Source organism: Elaeis guineensis, chromosome 15 (genome assembly GCF_000442705.2).
Source record: "Elaeis guineensis isolate ETL-2024a chromosome 15, EG11, whole genome shotgun sequence".
NCBI lineage: Eukaryota > Viridiplantae > Streptophyta > Magnoliopsida > Arecales > Arecaceae > Elaeis > Elaeis guineensis.
Window position 1 is genome coordinate 51,152,249 of NC_026007.2, and position 17,225 is coordinate 51,169,473.

The 17,225-nt window shown below is 54.6% G+C and overlaps 1 protein-coding gene across 1 annotated transcript; it reads left to right on the forward strand.

The window, feature by feature from the left end:
- The first annotated feature begins 14,723 nt into the window (after positions 1-14,723).
- Positions 14,724-16,701, forward strand: LOC105057976 (UPF0496 protein 1). Its single transcript, XM_010940724.4, has one exon. The coding sequence runs from the start codon at positions 15,382-15,384 to the stop codon at positions 16,540-16,542; it is 1,161 nt and encodes a 386-aa protein (XP_010939026.1). The 5' UTR covers positions 14,724-15,381; the 3' UTR covers positions 16,543-16,701.
- Positions 16,702-17,225: the final 524 nt, after the last annotated feature.

The following is a 17,225-nucleotide window of genomic DNA, read 5'->3' on the forward strand; positions in this document are numbered from 1 at the left end:
GCCATACTTGGGAGATCCGGACTAAACGCCTTCAAGGCGATTATCTTGACGTACCATCTCTTGGTCCGATTTTCGACCAGGAACGGAGTCGGGGAGATGCGCGGAGATCAACAGCTCGCTCGCCGATGCTTCCAGATTTTCACTCGAAGCGACGAGTTGAGGGGCTCCCTGACGATCGATAAACTAGACCAACGGAAGGAGGTAGAACAGGGCTCGCCGGCCGAACAGCTCGTTCCCATCTCGATAGCGAAAAACCCCAACCGACAGGTGTGGGTCGGGTCTCAGCTACCCGACCCAGAACGACGGCGGCTGGCGGAGCTGCTGAAGGCTAACGCCAACATATTTGCTTGGTCGGCAGCAGATATGCCGGACATCCCTCCGGAGACAATAACGCACCGACTCAACGTCAACCCGACAGTGAGGCCGGTGAGGCAGAAGAAAAGGTCTTTTGCTCCTGAAAAACAGAAGGCCATCGATGAAGAGGTAGACAAGCTACTCGAAGCGGGCTTCATCAGAGAAGCTACGTATCCCGAGTGGCTCGCCAATGTTGTCATGGTCAAGAAGGCCAGCGGGAAGTGGAGAATTTGTATTGACTACACCGACTTGAATCGGGCCTGTCCGAAGGATAGCTTTCCACTTCCAAAGATCGACCAGCTGGTAGACGCGACGTCCGGATTTCAACTGCTCAGCTTCATGGATGCCTTCGTCGGATACAATCAGATCCGATTGGCGCCTGAAGATGAGGAGCACACTGCCTTCGTGACCCCCAAGGGCCTCTACTGCTATCGAGTAATGCCCTTCGGGCTGAAGAATGCCGGCGCCACCTACCAGCGACTTGTCAATAAGGTCTTTAAGGATCAGATTGGGCGCAACATGAAAGTATACGTGGACGACATGCTGGTGAAAAGTATGCAGATTTCGGATCATGTCTCGGATCTCGAAGAAACCTTCCGCACTCTACGACAACATCGAATGAAGCTGAATCTGGCTAAGTACGCTTTTGGGGTGACCTCGGGGAAGTTTCTCGGATTTCTCATCTCACAGCGAGGAATCGAGGCTAACCCTGAGAAAATAAAGGCAATCATCGACATGCGCCATCCGAACACCAAGAAGGAGGTCCAGCAACTGAACGAAAAGATCATTGCCCTCAGTCGATTCATCTCTCGATCGGCTGAAAGGTGCCTCCCGTTCTTCAAAACTCTGAGGCAGGCGAAGGGCTTCTCTTGGTCGGACGAGTGCCAACGGGCCTTCGAGGATCTGAAGAGGTACTTGGCTTCCCCGTCGCTGCTAGTAAAGCCGGAGGTCGGGGAGACATTGTATCTCTATTTGGCCACCTCCCCAGAGGCGGTCAGTTCGGTGCTCGTCCGATAGAACGAGAGCCGAATCCATCAGCCTATCTACTATACCAGCAAAGTGCTCTGCGGTGCTGAAGCTAGATACTCAGAGATGGAAAAGATGATTTTCGCCCTGACCGTCTCCGCACAGCGACTCTGCTCATACTTCCAGGCGCATGCCATTGTAATTCTCACCAACCAGCCCCTAAGGGCGATATTGCACCGACCTGATACATCGGGATGACTGGCGAAGTAGGCGATGAAGCTCAGCGAGTTCGACATACAGTACCGACCGCGATCTGCCTTAAAGGCCCAGGTCCTGGCTGACTTCATCGCCGAATGCCCGACGACCGACCAGGGGTCGGAAGGCGCGGACCCCGGACGAGACGCGGTCACTGAGCCTGACCCGGCCTCCACCTGGGTGCTGCACATCAACGAAGCTTCAAATGCCCAAGGGAGCGGGGCTGGGTTCCTGCTCACCAACTCGGATGGGGTAGTCACCGAGTACACCCTCCGATTCGACTTCAAAGCCTCCAATAACCAAGCCGAGTACGAAGCGCTCCTCGTCGGCTTGAGGATGGCGAGGGAGCTTGGGATCGACAGCCTCCGGGCATTCTTCGATTCTCAGCTGATCGTGGGATAGGTCAAAGGTGAATTCGAGGCACGAGATCTGGCCATGGCCAAATATCTCCAAAAGTGAAGGATCTCGTGGCGCACCTCGGGTATTTTAAAATTTTCCACATCCCTAGGTCGGAGAACGCCCGAGCCGACACACTCTCCAGACTGGCGACCTCGGCTTTCGACTCTTTGGGCCGAACGTTCGTGGAGAACCTCGAGCGGCCGAGTGTCGACCGGGTCGAAGAGGTGCTACATCTGATGGCTGAACCAAGCTGGATGGATCCGATTGTTCGGTTTCTGACCAACAGGATCAGCCCTGAAGATCCCACGGAGGCCAGGTGGCTCCGATGGTCGGCCTCCCAATATGTGATCATGGATGGCCGACTCTACAAAAAGTCGTTCTCCCTTCCCTTACTCAGGTGCTTGGGACCGACCGACGCAGATTATGCTCTCCGAGAAGTGTATGAAGGAATCTGCGGGAGTCACTTGGGGGGCAAATCCCTAGCCTACAAAGTCTTGCGACAGGGTTACTACTGGCCCACCATGAGGAAGGACGCGGCTGAGTTGGTCCGGAAGTGCGAATCATGCCAGAGGTACGCCAATGTACAACACCGACCGGCCAGCCAAATCACCCCTATTATCTCTCCATGGCCCTTCGCTCAGTGGGGGGTCGACATTCTCGGTCCTTTCCCTCCAGCATCGGGCCAAAAAAAATTTATAGTCGTCGCCATCGACTACTTCACCAAGTGGGTGGAAGCCGAGCCCCTAGCGCAGATTACCGAACGGAAGATGGAGGACTTCGTCCAAAAATCCATCATCTTCAGGTTCGGATTGTCGCATACCATTATCACCGACAACGGGCGATAATTCGACAACCAAGACTTCAGAGACTTCTGCACGAGGTTTCGCATCACGCACCGACTGACTTCTGTCGGACACCCGCAGTCCAATGGGGAAGTCGAGGTAACCAACCGGACCATACTATACGGGCTTAAAACCCGACTGAATGAAGCCAAAGGCCTCTGGGTCGATGAGCTGGGCTCCGTCCTGTGGGCTTACCGAACGACCCCCCGCATTCCGATCGGAGAGTCACCTTTCAGTTTGGCCTATGGGACGGAGGCGATGATTCCACTCGAGATTGGGCTGCCATCTATCAGGGTCGAGCGGTATCAAGAGTCGGACAACTCTGATTGTCGGAGAGCCGACCTAGACCTTCTCCCCGAACTACGGAACGAGGCTCAACTTCGCATGGCTTCATACCGATAGAAGGTAGCCCGATATTACAACGCCAAGGTCAAACCAAAGCTTTTCAGGCCTGGTGACTTGATCCTGAGAAAGGCAGAAGTCTCGAAGCCCCTGGACCAAGGGAAGCTGGCTCCAAATTGGGAAGGGCCCTACATGGTAGCAGACACCTATAGGCCGAGGGCTTACCGACTGGAGACTCTGGAAGGAAAACCCATTCTTCGGATCTGGAACGCCGACAACCTGAAGTTGTATCACCAATGAACTTTGTACTTGTTCATTCGGAATACAAATCCAGTTTCAAATTTCGGAGTTTTAACCCTTCGACTAACGACCGGCGCTCACCAAGAAGGTCGAGTCCCGACGTCTTGACTCGGACTAAGAGTCCGCATGAACCCGACGACCGATGATGTGTCGGACGCTCACAAGGGCCGAACCATCCACGGTGATGGGAGTTGACACTCCTTCTACGATCGAACTTTCGGGCCAGACTATCAGCTAACTTACATATTGAGCCCCGACCAAAGAAAGGCGAAATGCCTATGCGACCACCATCGCAACTTACCGACCGAGTCACGGTCGGTCGAAGGATATTCGACTTGCCACCGTCTATCACACGATGCGACCACAGTCGCATTTATAACTCACCGACCGAGCTACGGTCGGCCGGACGATATTCGGCTTACCACCATATATCAAGAGGCGCAGTATGAATACCCGACACAAGGGTATCGGGATCCGATTTGTCATCGTTTCTCCGACTAAACGTGTCGGACGACAACTGACTGAACGCGTCAGAAGAAACCCGACTGCCAAGCTTTATCCGACGGTCGGTCGGCTTCTGACTCAATGGAAGCACCCGACTAACAGTCGGGCGAAGGATGCCCGACTTAGGCCCTTGACCATCGAAAGGTCGAGCCAACGTCGGGACTTGTTCTACCTTCGTGGCGGCACGAATTGCCGAACGTCCTAACTAATTTATATAGGTTAGCGACTTACGCGTTCGGATGCACTCCACGACACATGAAAAGAGAAAAACAAGCAGAGGAAAAAAGTTTAAGTCCAAGACTCCGATTTCATTGAAGATCAAAATGGGCTTTACAAAGTTGGGCCGAAGCCCGAATACAAGCCGGAGCAAAAGCAAAAAAGAAAGACAAAAACAGACTAATCGTCGAAGTCAGCCTCCTCCACTGGATAGCGACGGGGGACGGTCGGCGAATCTGCTCTGGCTTCGGCAGTCGGGGTCGCCCGATCTTCAGTAGCCTGCTCTACGTCTTCTTCGGCTTCCGCCCTGGTGGAAAGGCCTTCCGACGCTGGTTCGGCCGTTTCCTCCACAGCTGGGGCCTCCGATTCTGGCAGAACTATGCTGCTGAGATCGATTTTCGGGTACAGGCCTCGAATGGCTTTCCGAGCATCCTCGTACCCGACCCGGTACGAGAGGAAGCCACTCTCCAGAAGCTCTTCTCGGTACTCTTCCGAGTCACGGAAGTCTTCGACGGCCCGACCCAAGGCCTCCTTCGCCGACTCTGCTTCGGCCTTCGCGATGTCTGTGTCGGCCTGGGCGATGGACAAGCCTTCTTCAGCCTTGGCAAGATTTTTGAGGCTTACTCGGAGCTGCTCGCGGTCGGCCTCTAGCTCCTTGGCGAAGTTGTCTCGCTCGTGCCGAAGCCGACGGATGGTTCGGGACTTCTTCTTCGCATCGTCCCTAGCCGTCTGCAACTCCGACTCCGACGTCGCTAAGGCTCCCTTGAGTCGGGAGACCTCTCCCTCAAGTCGGCCCTCCCGATCGACCGACTGTTGCAGCTGGTCGACCAGGATAACCTTGTCAGCTTCAAGGCCCGCGACCTTGTCTCTCCAGGCTGCGTGCATGTCGCCGAACTTTCGATATTCGGCTTCTAGCTCGAATATATTGAAGACCAGCTGCACGAGACAAAACCGACCGTTAAGAGACCAAACTTACGGAAACCATGTTGGAGACAAAGGAAAGAGGAACTTACCTGGATCATCATCGGGTAGAACGAAGACAGCATGTCAGAGACACGCTGGTTCTTCATCGCCTCGATGTCGATGGGAAGAAGGAGCGCCTGGCACAGCTTCCTGGCCAAGTCGTGGTTGGCCAGACCCGACGCACCATCAGGGAGGGGGAAGTCGGTCGATCCACCGCCAGCCGATCGTCCTTCGTTGCCCGATGCCATGGGGGCCTTCCCTCGGCCTGGCACCCAAGCCCTGACGTCGGAGATAGACGGCAGGCTTGAGCCCGACCGAGTCTCGACCGACGGTGCGGCAGCAGCAAGCGCTGATCGCTCGGGATCGTGAGCCTCCTCCCGATCCTCCTCTGTCTGCTGGGCGGCCGGCGTGCCATCTACCGACTCTGCCGCCCTCCTTTCGGGCGAAGCAGCGCCCTCGCCCGACGATCCCTCGGACGGGACTTCGACAAGCACTGTCGGCGTCGACAGTGCGATGACGGGTCGGTTCGCTCGACGGAGCTGCGTGGGGCCTCTTGGGAGGCCGCGACGGTCCGGCCCCCTGTGCCGGCCTCTTTCGGACGGCGTACTGACGAACGTCGGTTTCCGTCAATCGCGATCTCGGCGGCATATCTGCAGAAGGACGACAGATGGTCAGTACCGTAAAGAAGAAATGAAAAGGGCAAGAAAAAGGGAAAAACCGACCTAGGCGGGGGACCGGACTGAGGCCGACGTCATACAGGGCCTACTCGGTGACGAGCTCACTCTGCTTCAGCACCGAGATGTCCTTCAGTCGGTGGAAGTCCTCCCGATCTTCAGCCTCCACCCGACTGTTCTCTTTCGGCTCAGTTCGGGGATTCCCCCAACGAACAGGGAACCCCCAGGGAGTGGAAGATGATGCAAAGAAGAACTGGTTCTTCCATCCGTGAATGGACGACGGAAGACCAGTAATGAAGGAGAGCCCTTTCCGAGGAATGAAGTACCACCACCCTCGGGCTTTAGGGTGGGGTCGGAGGACGAAGAAAGCTCGGAAGAGGGAGATCCGAGGATCGATCGGCAAAAGCCGACACAGAAGTGCGAAGCTGACTATCAGTCGAACTGAGTTCGGCGCAAGTTATGCCGGGTACAACCCGTAATAGTCAAGGATGTTTCGGACGAACTCCGAAATCGGGAAACGAAGACCGGCCCGGAGGTCCTCCAAGTAGAAAGCCACCTGACCCTCAGGCGGGCTGTTAACCCGACCGTCGGCATAAGGGGCGAGCAGCCGAAACTACCCCGGGATGCAGTATTGCTCCCGGAGCTGATCGACGTTCGGCCCCGAAAGTGAAGAAACCTCCACCTCCGGGGTCGACCGAGTGTCGTCAGTCGGCTCTCCCGACCGACCACCTCGTGGAGACGTTCTGGCCATGGACTGAAACAAATGGTAGGGAATAAAGAGGAAGGAGATGGTGAAGATGATGATGGCCCTCAGAAGAACGAGAAGAAATTACTGAGAAAAAGAGAAGCGGAGGAGAGTACCTGGGACAAGAAATTACGCGGACAGAGTCTTGACAGCGAAATGAGGGAGGTAAAAAATTGAATAGGGGCGACCCTGTATATATAGTACCCTCCGACGGTCGAGATGAAGGCACGACCAACGAGGAGTCCCCAGATCCTGCAACGTGGCGTCATCCGGGCCGTCCGTCCGCCCGACGGTTCGGCGCACCCACCTTCGGATCGAGCCACGTCACCTCCATCCGCTCCAGCAGACCCGTCCCAATGGCCGCACGCCACGTGGCATAAAGGCCGCGACGTTTCGTATCCCCGAAGGGACGGCGGGAACGATGGTTCCCCTTCCCGACGGGATGAGACGTCTGACACCGACAGGATGTCTGACACCGGCGGGACATCCGACGCCTGCAGGACGTCCGACGCCGACATGACACCTGGTGCCGACAGGACATCTGACGCCGACGGGATGGGACATCTGACATCGACCGGACATCTGATGCCAGTGAATCGCTCAACATTCATGAGACGCCTGACATCATGTCGACCCCCAGTACGGTCGGAACGTGGCACACAGTGAATCCACTCCTTTTCTCCCGACGCTACTGCCCAAATGAAGACATCGGCCAGCGCGCCGTCCGACTAAGGAGTGGAGGGGGCAACTGTTGGGGATTACCGATCGACCCCAGTTATGCCGACTCATAGTCGGGCATATCCGACCGACCGACCGATCGATCGACTGACCGACCGATCGTCGGACGACACTACCGACCGATTAACGGCTCTCTACCGACTGCGGATATGTCGGTCGGGCAGACCTTCTCCGCTCTCCCGACCGACTGCACCAGGGAGTCCGATGGCCGACTCTCCCAACATGCCTGACTGACTGTCGGAGGGGTCCGAATCTCCACCCGACGCCACTCAGCTGGCCACCGATCTAAGGTCGGTCGACTCCTCCGATCGCCGTACTGCTGCCAGAGACTGTCAGCCCTGACAGTAGTATGCGGCACTGCCGCCTAAGGGCATTATCCCGCCTAGGGCATTGTCAACCCTAGTGATTTGACAGCCCCACGACGACGTGACACTTTCACGGTGACTCTGACAGTCTACAGTGAGTTGACAATTCCTCAATTGTCTGCGCCATTAATGACGGCGCCATACTACGCTCCCCTATATATATATCGGGGAAGGCTACAGTGCTGGAGGCCCTGAAAAAAAAGAGACACAGACTTGCTCCCTCTCTTTCTCTCTTGTTGAGTTCTTTGCTTTCTTCTCACTGTTGCCTAGTCTCCTCTCTGACTTGACCATCGGAGGGTCCCCGTCGGAGCCGCCTCCGGTCAGTGCGGAGATCTCTCGTCGTGGGAGTCGAGCACGTCGCGGGAGTCGGGCACCGGACCACGTGGTGCAGTCGGTCGGTAGGGCAGAAAAGGTCTGCCTGACCGACGTACCTTCGGTCGGTCGGTCGGTTGATCGGTCGGTCGGTCGGCCGATCGGTCGGTCGATCGGTTAGTTGGTCGGTCGGTCGGTCGGGCGGGCGGTATACCCCAACAGTTGCCCCCCTCCACTCCTTAGTCGGATGGCGCGCTGGCCGATGTCTTCGTTTGGACAGTAGCGTCGGGCGAAAAGGAGTGGATTCACTGTGTGCCATGTTCCGACCGTACCGGGGGTCGACATGATGTCAGGCGTCTCATGAATGCCGAGCGATTCGCTGGCGTCAGATGTCCGATCGATGTCAGATGTCCTGTCCCGTCGGCGTCAGACGTCCTGTCGGCGCCAGGTGTCATGTCGGCGTCGGACGTCCTGCAGGCGTCGGACGTCCTGCAGGCGTCGTATGTCCCGCCGGTGTCAGACATCCTGTCGGTGTCAGACGTCTCGTCCCGTCGGGAAGGGGAACCGCCGTTCCCGTCATTCCTTCGAGGATACGTAACGTCGCGGCCTTTATGCCACGTGGCGCGTGGCCAGGACGTCTGACGCCGACGGGACGGGACGGGATGCCCGGCATATCTGCTGCCGACCAAGCAAATATGTCGGCGTTGGCCTCCAGCAGCTCCGCCAGCTGCCGTCATTCTGGGTCGGGTAGCTGAGACCCGACCCACACCTATCGGTCGGGGTTTTTCGCTATCGAGATGGGAACGAGCTGTTCGGCCAGTGAACCCCGTTCTTCCTCCTCCCGTTGGTCCAGTTTGTCGATCGTCAGGAAGCCCTTTAGCTCATTACCTTGGGCAGAGATCTGGAAGCATCGACGGGTGACCTGTTGATCTCCGCGCATCTCTCCGACTCCGTATTTGGTCAGGAACCGAACCAGAAGGTGGTACATCGAAACGATCGCTTTTAGGGCATTTAGTCCGGGCCTTCCAAGTATGGCGTTGTAGGCCGAAGGCACCTGGACGACCGTGAAAGTCAAATGGACCGTGCTTTGCCGTGGTTCGGTGCCGACTGTCACAGGCAGGATGACTTCCCCTTCTGTTGTGACAGCGTCGCCGGCGAAGCCTACCAAGGGTGTAGGGACCCTCTTGAGTCGGTCGACTGATAGTCGCATCCGGGAGAAAGTCGAGTAAAACAAAACGTTCGTCGAACTTCTATTATCCACAAAAAAATTTTTTACATCATAATTGGTTATTGTTGCCGAGACAACAACAGCATCATCGTGGGGAGTTTGGATATCCCGAACATCTTCTTCTGTAAAAGTGATTGCATCGTCCGGGCATGGCTTTTTCGTCGGCTCTCCTTCGGCAGACGTCCCCGGGCCTAGTCATTTGGAAATCATATTGATGACCCCGGCCGTGGGCTGATTAGTCACCGCTTCTTCAGTCGGTTGGGGTCATCGATCGACAACGGGTTGAGTCGGCGGGTTCCTCTGAAATTTATCGAGATACCCCCAGCGGATGAGGGCTTCGATCTCATCCTTAAGCTGGATACATTGCTCGGTATTGTGGTCGTGGCCCCAGTGGAACCGACAGTATTTCTGTCGGTCGAGGCCCTTTGCCTTCAAAGGTGGAGGCCGTCGTAGGTACTCCTCCCCTTCGATCTCTATCAAAATCTGTGCACGAGGAGCAGAAAGGGGAGTATAGGAGTCATACCTGGAGCGTGTCGGCCTCGGGCTCGAAGGTCGGGGTGACCTCCTGTCCCGTCGTGGGGGCGACACCCGACCGTTGGTCGGGGGCCCGTCAGGCACAGCTGGGTCCCGACCCTTTCTCCGTTTCTCCTTCGGGCTTTTAGGCTTGGCCAGGCATCGGTCGGAAGCTCCCTCGTCCGTGTGCATGTACTTGTACGCACGCTCCAGCAACTCAGCGTACGTTCGGAGGAGGGTCTTGTCCAAAGAGTAGGTAAATCGGGACGCCCTCAGCCCCCGTTTCATGGCTGAGATGGCCAGTCCTCATTGAGGTCCCGAACCTCGAGCGTGGCCGCGTTGAACCGCGCCACGAAATGTCGGAGCGTCTCATTTTCTCCTTGTTTAAGGGAGAAAAGGCTGTCCGATGTTCGGGGCGGCCTTCGACTGGTGCTGAAGTGGGCCGCGAAGGAGTGCTCGAGCTGTCCGAAGGAGTGGATACTTTTCGATCGAAGATCGGAGTACCAGGCTTTGGCAGCTTTGCGCAGCGTGGCGGGGAAGCCAACGCAAAGGAGAGCGTCGGTTGCCCCTTGGATCGTCATGAGAGCTTTGTAGCTCTCCAGGTGGTCGATAGGGTCGGTGGAGCCGTCGTAAGGCTCCACATGCGGCATCTTGAACCGACTGGGGATCGGCTCGTAGAGGATGAGTCGAGAGAGAGGTTGGGCAGTCTGGAAGTCAACGTCATTCGAGGACTTCTGCCCGTCCACCTGCAACTGGGCAAGCCGACGATCGATCTCGTCGAACCTGCATTCGTAATCATCGATCCGTCGGTGCTGGGAGACCCTAGGAGTGGAGTCCCCGGAAGAGTCCGAGAGAGAGGCGGACGGCGTTCGCGGGCGCTTCTCCTTCCTCGTTCGTTCTAGTTGTGAGGGAGAAAGCCGTCGGGGCCGATGGGTGTCACGCCACTGCTGCCCCTCCTCCTCTCCGCTGGAGCACCGCGGTAGGTGCTCCTGTGGAGGCGACGGAGATTGATACGGGCGTCGACGGCTGCTCTTGGAGGGCATCGGACGTGCCATCGGTTGCCCGACCGGTGATGGCGGCAGCCATACCGGCTGTTGTTGGAAGCTCTTGACCGCGTCCGTCAGCACGGTCATCTGCCGCACGATCGCCGCGATCTGCGCCTCCGTGGTTACCGCGGGGTACGGCGAGCTGGGTTCTGCCGCGGAGGGTGGAGGAGAGGCTTCTTTCCGGCGGGAAGAGCGCCTCGCCGACCCGGTGACCCTCGATCACTGAGCTCTCATCCTTGTCATCTCAAATTTCGTGGGGATAGTGTACCGTAAGGTCCTGATCTCCCTACCTGGCGCGCCAATCTGTTGCGGCCGATCCCCTCGTCGCCTGGTCGTCGGGAACGAGCGCCTGCAAAAGGAAGTCCGCACTGACCGGAGGTGGCTCCGGCGGGGACCCTCCGACGGTCAAGTCAGAGAGGAGACTGGGCAACAGTGAAATGAAGACAGAGAGCTTAATCGAGAGAGAGAAAGAGAAGGAGCAAGCCTGAAAGTTTTTTCTGGGCCCTAGCACTGTTGCCTTCCCCGATATATATAGTGGAGCGTGGTATGGCACCGTCATTAATGGCGCAGACAATTGAGGAATTGTCAATTCACTGTAGGATGTCAGAGTCACCGTAAAGATGTCAACTCGCCGTGGGGCCGTCAAATCACTAGGGTTGACCAGGCCATAGGCGGGATAATGCCGCTAGGCGGTAGCGCCGCATGCCGTTGTCAGGACTGACAGCCTCTGGCGGTAGTACGGTGCCTGGAGAAGCCGTCCGACCTTGGGTCGGTGGCTAGCCGAGGGACGTCGGGTAGAGCTTCGGACTCTTCCTACGGTCAGTCGGACACGACGGGGTAGTCGGGCACGTCGCGGGAGTCGGGCACCGGACCACGTGGTGCAGTCGGTCGGTAGGGCAGAAAAGGTCTGCCCGACCGACGTACCTTCGGTCGGTCGGTCGGTCGGTCGATCGATCGATCGGTCGACCGATCGATCGATCGGTCGGTCGATCGATCGATCGATCGGTTGGTCGGTCGGTCGGTCGGTCGGTCGGGCGGTATACCCCAACAGTGGTGGGTGTGGCGTCGGATGCAGTTCGGGGACCCGAACGCTATCCGACGGCGTCTGCAGCTGCAACAGGGGGTGCTGCGTCAAACTCGAGCATCCCATCCTTACCGGATCCACTGGCTGGGGTGTCCGATCGGGGAAAAGCCCCGATGGACCCTGCTGACGACACAAGGTCGGGGAGTCGCACTGCGGCGCCTGGTGCTCAGCTCCCCGAAAAAGCGTCGGCACTGGCCGACCACAACCTGGCCAGGAGGCTGTGCCAGGGGATCCTCCTCCTGGCCGACATGGAGGTGCTGAAGTCTCAGCAAGTGACCGAGATGCTATCTTCATTCTACCCGACCATGGTCGGGGTAAGTTCCACTTCGCCTCCTCTTTCCTTAGTATTTTCATTGTTTCGCTTTCCTGACGTAACGCTCACGTCGGCAGCTGATCTACACCATGTTCGAACTTGAGGCCGGGTACCAGAGGTTCGGGAACGTCCGGGCGGCTTGGAAGGACAGGGCGGCGGCCGTCGAAGCCGACAGGGCGATGCTGGTCGAACACCTGAAGCAGTCGACTGGAGCCGATCGACGTTCGGCTCCGAAAGTGAAGAAACCTCCACCTCCGGGGTCGACCGAGTGTCGTCAGTCGGCTCTCCCGACCTACCACCTCGTGGAGACGTTCTAGCCATGGACTGAAACAAACGGTAGGGAATAAAGAGGAAGGAGATGGTGAAGATGATGATGGCCCTTAGAAGAACGAGAAGAAATTACTGAGAAAAAGAGAAGCGGAGGAGAGTACCTGGGACAAGAAATTACGCGGACAGAGTCTTGACAGCGAAATGAGGGAGGTAAAAAATTGAATAGGGGCGACCCTGTATATATAGTACCCCCGACGGTCGAGATGAAGGCACGACCAACGAGGAGTCCCCAGATCCCGCCACGTGGCATCATCCGGGCCGTCCGTCTGCCCGACGGTTCGGTGCACCCACCTTCAGATCGAGCCACGTCACCTCCATCCGCTCCAACAGACCCGTCCCAATGGCCGCACGCCACGTGGCATAAAGGTCGCGACGTTTCGTATCCCCGAAGGGACGGCAGGAACGGCGGTTCTCCTTCCCGATGGGATGAGACGTCTGACACCGACAGGATGTCTGACACCGGTGGGACATTCGACGCCTGCAGGACGTCCGACGCCGACATGACACCTGGCACCGACAGGACGTCTGACGCCGACGGAACGGGACATCTGACATCGACCGAACATCTGACGCCAGTGAATCGCTCGGCATTCATGAGACGCCTGACATCATGTCGACCCCCGATACGGTCGGAACGTGGCAGACAGTGAATCCACTCCTTTTCGCCCGGCGCTACTGTCCAAACGAAGACATCGGCCAGCGCGCCGTCCGACTAAGGAGTGGAGGGGGCAACTGTTGGGGATTACCGACCGACCCCGCTTATGCCGACTCATAGTCGGGCATACCCGACCGACCGACCGACCGATCGACTGACCGACTGATCGTCGGACGACACTACCGACTGATTAACGGCTCTCTACCGACTGAGGATATGTCGGCCGGGCAGATCTTCTCCGCTCTCCCGACCGACTGCACCAGGGAGTCCGATGGCCAACTCTCCCAACATGCCCGACTGACCGTCGGAGGGGTCCGAATCTCCACCCGACGCCACTCAGCTGGCCACCGACCTAAGGTCGGTCGACTCCTCCGATCGCCGTACTGCTGTCAGAGACTGTCAGCCCTGACAGCAGTATGCGGCACTGCCGCCTAAGGGCATTATCCCGTCTAGGGCATTGTCAACCCTAGTGATTATACAGCCCCACGACGACGTGATACTTTCACAGTGACTCTGACAGTCTACAGTGAGTTGACAATTCCTCAATTGTCTGCGACATTAATGACGGCGTCATACTACGCTCCCCTATATATATATATCGGGGAAGGCTACAGTGTTGGAGGTTCTGAAAAAAAAGAGACACAGGCTTGCTCCCTCTCTCTCGTTGAGTTCTTTGCTTTCTTCTCACTGTTGCCTAATCTCCTCTCTGACTTGACCGTCGGAGGGTCCCCGCCGGAGCCGCCTTTGGTCAGTGCGGACTTTCTTTTGCAGGCACTCGTTTTCGGCGATCAGGCGACAGGGGGATTGGCCGCAACAGTCTCTGTGTTTTTTTTTTCTTTTGCCAACTCATTATATGAATATTTGAGAGCATTTTACACAATTCTCATTCATGCTATATTAGGATAAGTAAACCTTGCATGTTACTTCAAATTTCTCATTTCATATGCTCATACCAGTCGTTACTTAAATTAACCACACTATCTACCCTTAATCATAATTATTATTAGAATTTTGGTGCTCTTTAATATACTCATTTTTATTCATTTTCAATCTAGATATTAGAAAATATTGGCAAATAGAAAACAGGAATAGGAGAAACAAAAATAAAATTATGATTAAAAAAAACATGCAACCCATGAGACAGAAAGTATTTTCTTGATGTCAAACAATGATAAATTAAACATCCAAGATCCCCTGAAGTAGTACGTGATTTATATCATAGTGTATTGTACTTTTTTAATTGTTGCTATCGGAAGATAGATTACTACTAATAGCAATGCATCATCTATGGCGTATAAAACTGCTTTATATAATAACCATTCATCATCTAATAATGGCCATTGAGCGGCCATCAATTGGTCGAGTAAATCCAGCCATGTTGTCATCTTGAAATTTACTTAAAGCTCGATCTTGGAGAAGTCATTTAGCAGTATTTACAAATTATAATTTTTATTAAAAATCAATAGGGAGAAGGGAATTTCCTGTGGTGCCTTCAGAGAAACTTCACACGCGCAAACGTCGACACTTCGTATTGAAAAGGACAAAATGCATGAAGGGGATTAAGGGCAGTTCTACGCCTTTCTTTAGCCTGAGGTCACACCTGGTAAACTTCCGCCAACCTTACCGCAGTCTGCACGTTCCCCCACCCTGCTTCCCACCACCATCACCCTTCTTCCGCCTACTGTTCATCATCTCCATCGCTTTTCTTCTTGTCTTTCTTGATTGCTTTTGTCTCCCTCACTCTTCCTGTTGCCAACCTCTCCTTACCTTGCTTCCCGCGTGGAAACTGCAAGGAGAGAGAGAGAGAGAGAGAAGTTGCTTGCTGGGATCTCCATTGTTCCCCACCTCCTGCTTCTCCTCCTCATTTCTCATGCGTACAAGACATCCCAAATCCCACACTCTTTCTCTTTCTTTGCCTTCTCCCCCTTCCCATCTCCCTTTCTTTTCCTTTTAACCCCGTTTTCCATCTCTTTCATTTCCTCCCAATACCTTCCATCTCCCACATTGTCCTGTTCTTCCCCCACCTCCTAATCACTCCAAAAAGTTTATAAAGTTTTAATCTTTCCTGTTTAATCCTATAGAAAACCCATCTTCCCACTCGGATTCATCTTTCTTCTGCCCAAAGTTTCGATTTTTACCTTGAATTCAATCATTCCGATTGATAAAAATCCCATCTTTTTTTCTTTTTCTTGATTCGGAGTTTTTGAGTTGAGTAGAGCTTCTAGATCTCGGCCGAGATGGGCGGTCAGCTCAGCAGGAGACCCGGCACGCCACCAGTCGTCCACGTCGATGGCGGAGCAACCACCAGCGCCGGCGGCCGCGGTGGCATGGAGTACTTGGCCGAACTGAGCTCCTACGAGGCGGCGTGCCGCCTGGACCCGGAGCTCCAGTCCTTCGACACCACCTTCCAGCAGCGCACCAGCCGGGTCATCTCCACCCTCGCCCTCGGCGTCGAGGTCCGCTCCCTCTCCTTCAACTCCCTCAAGGAGGTCACCGGTTGCCTCCTCGAGATGAACCAAGAGGTGGTCAAGGTCATCCTGGAGTGCAAGAAGGATATCTGGAAGAACCCTGAGCTCTTCGACCTCGTCGAGGAGTACTTCGAGAGCAGCCTCCAGACCCTCGACTTCTGTACTGCCCTCGAGAAGTGCCTCAAGAAGGCCCGGGACAGCCAATTGATCATCCATGTCGCCCTCCAACACTTTGAGGAAGAGGAGGAGGTGGTGGAAGAAGACAGCAAGAAGAAGTATTTGAAAACTTTAGAGGAATTGAGGCATTTCAAGGCAGCCGGCGATCCATTCACAGAGGAATTCTTCCAGGTATTTCAATCAGTTTATAGGCAGCAGCTGTCGATGTTCGAGAAGCTACAGCAGAGGAAGAACAAGGTGGACAAGAAGCTGAAATCGATCAAGGCATGGAGGAAAGTATCGAGCATAATTTTTGTGGCCACCTTTGCCACCATTCTCATTTGCTCGGTGGTGGCCGCCGCTGTGGCTGCACCGCCTGTTGCTGCAGCTTTGGCTGCTGCGGCCTCCATTCCGGTGGGGTCGATGGGGAAGTGGATCGACTCACTGTTGAAGGGTTATCAGCAGGCAGTGAAGGGGCAAAAGGAGATTCTCAGCTCCATGCAGGTGGGCACCTACATTATGATAAAGGATTTGGATAGCATCCGGGTGCTCATCGACCGGTTGGAGATCCAGATAAATGCATTGCTGGATAATGCTGACTTTGCACTCAGGGATGAGGAGGCAGTGAAATTTGGGATTGAGGAGATTAAGAAGAAGCTGGAGGTGTTTATGAAGAGCATTGAGGATTTGGGGGAGCAAGCAGACCGGTGCAGCAGAGATATAAGGAGAGCGAGGACCGTAGTCTTACAGAGGATCATTAGGCATCCAAAATGAATTCAGGAGGCCGCTGGGTATGTGTTTCTCAAATAATTGATGTTATTCTTATTTGATTGTGATACTCTGTATGTTACTGCAAGTATCACAGAACGTGTACATGTGAAATATTCTCACATCTTGCTTTGATGAATAATAGAAGAGTAGCTTCTGCCTCTATATTACCAAGGCATCAGATTGTTTCTTTATCTGCTTATAATATATTGCGTATGACTGATAAATGCTTTTCCTTTAGGTGCTTAAAGTTATTTAGATTCTAGGACATTGCAATCAGGTCATTCATTGATGCATTCAGAGCAAAGGATTATCCATGGAAATTCTTTGGAAGTTGCTCGTTGATAAAGTAGTTCTTGGAGAACATGTTATTTTACAAGTCTTTTAGTTGGCCTCAATGATTTCCACAAGTAGAACCTGGCTTCTGCTTTGGGAGGCTGTCAAAATATATTCCTGAAAAATGAAATAGAATTACTTCTAAGTTGAAAGATTTGTTGATAAAATAATTAACACTTCTATTGAGGTTTTATTTGATGTTACTTTATACAATGACAACATCCCTACCTCATTCCTTAATTTTTATTGGAGAAGGGCATGATAGTTTTTCATATGAATTTAATGTCCACCTCAAAAAATCATGGTGCGAGATTACAAAGACAGGTGATCATGAATTTAGTTGTTAATTTATA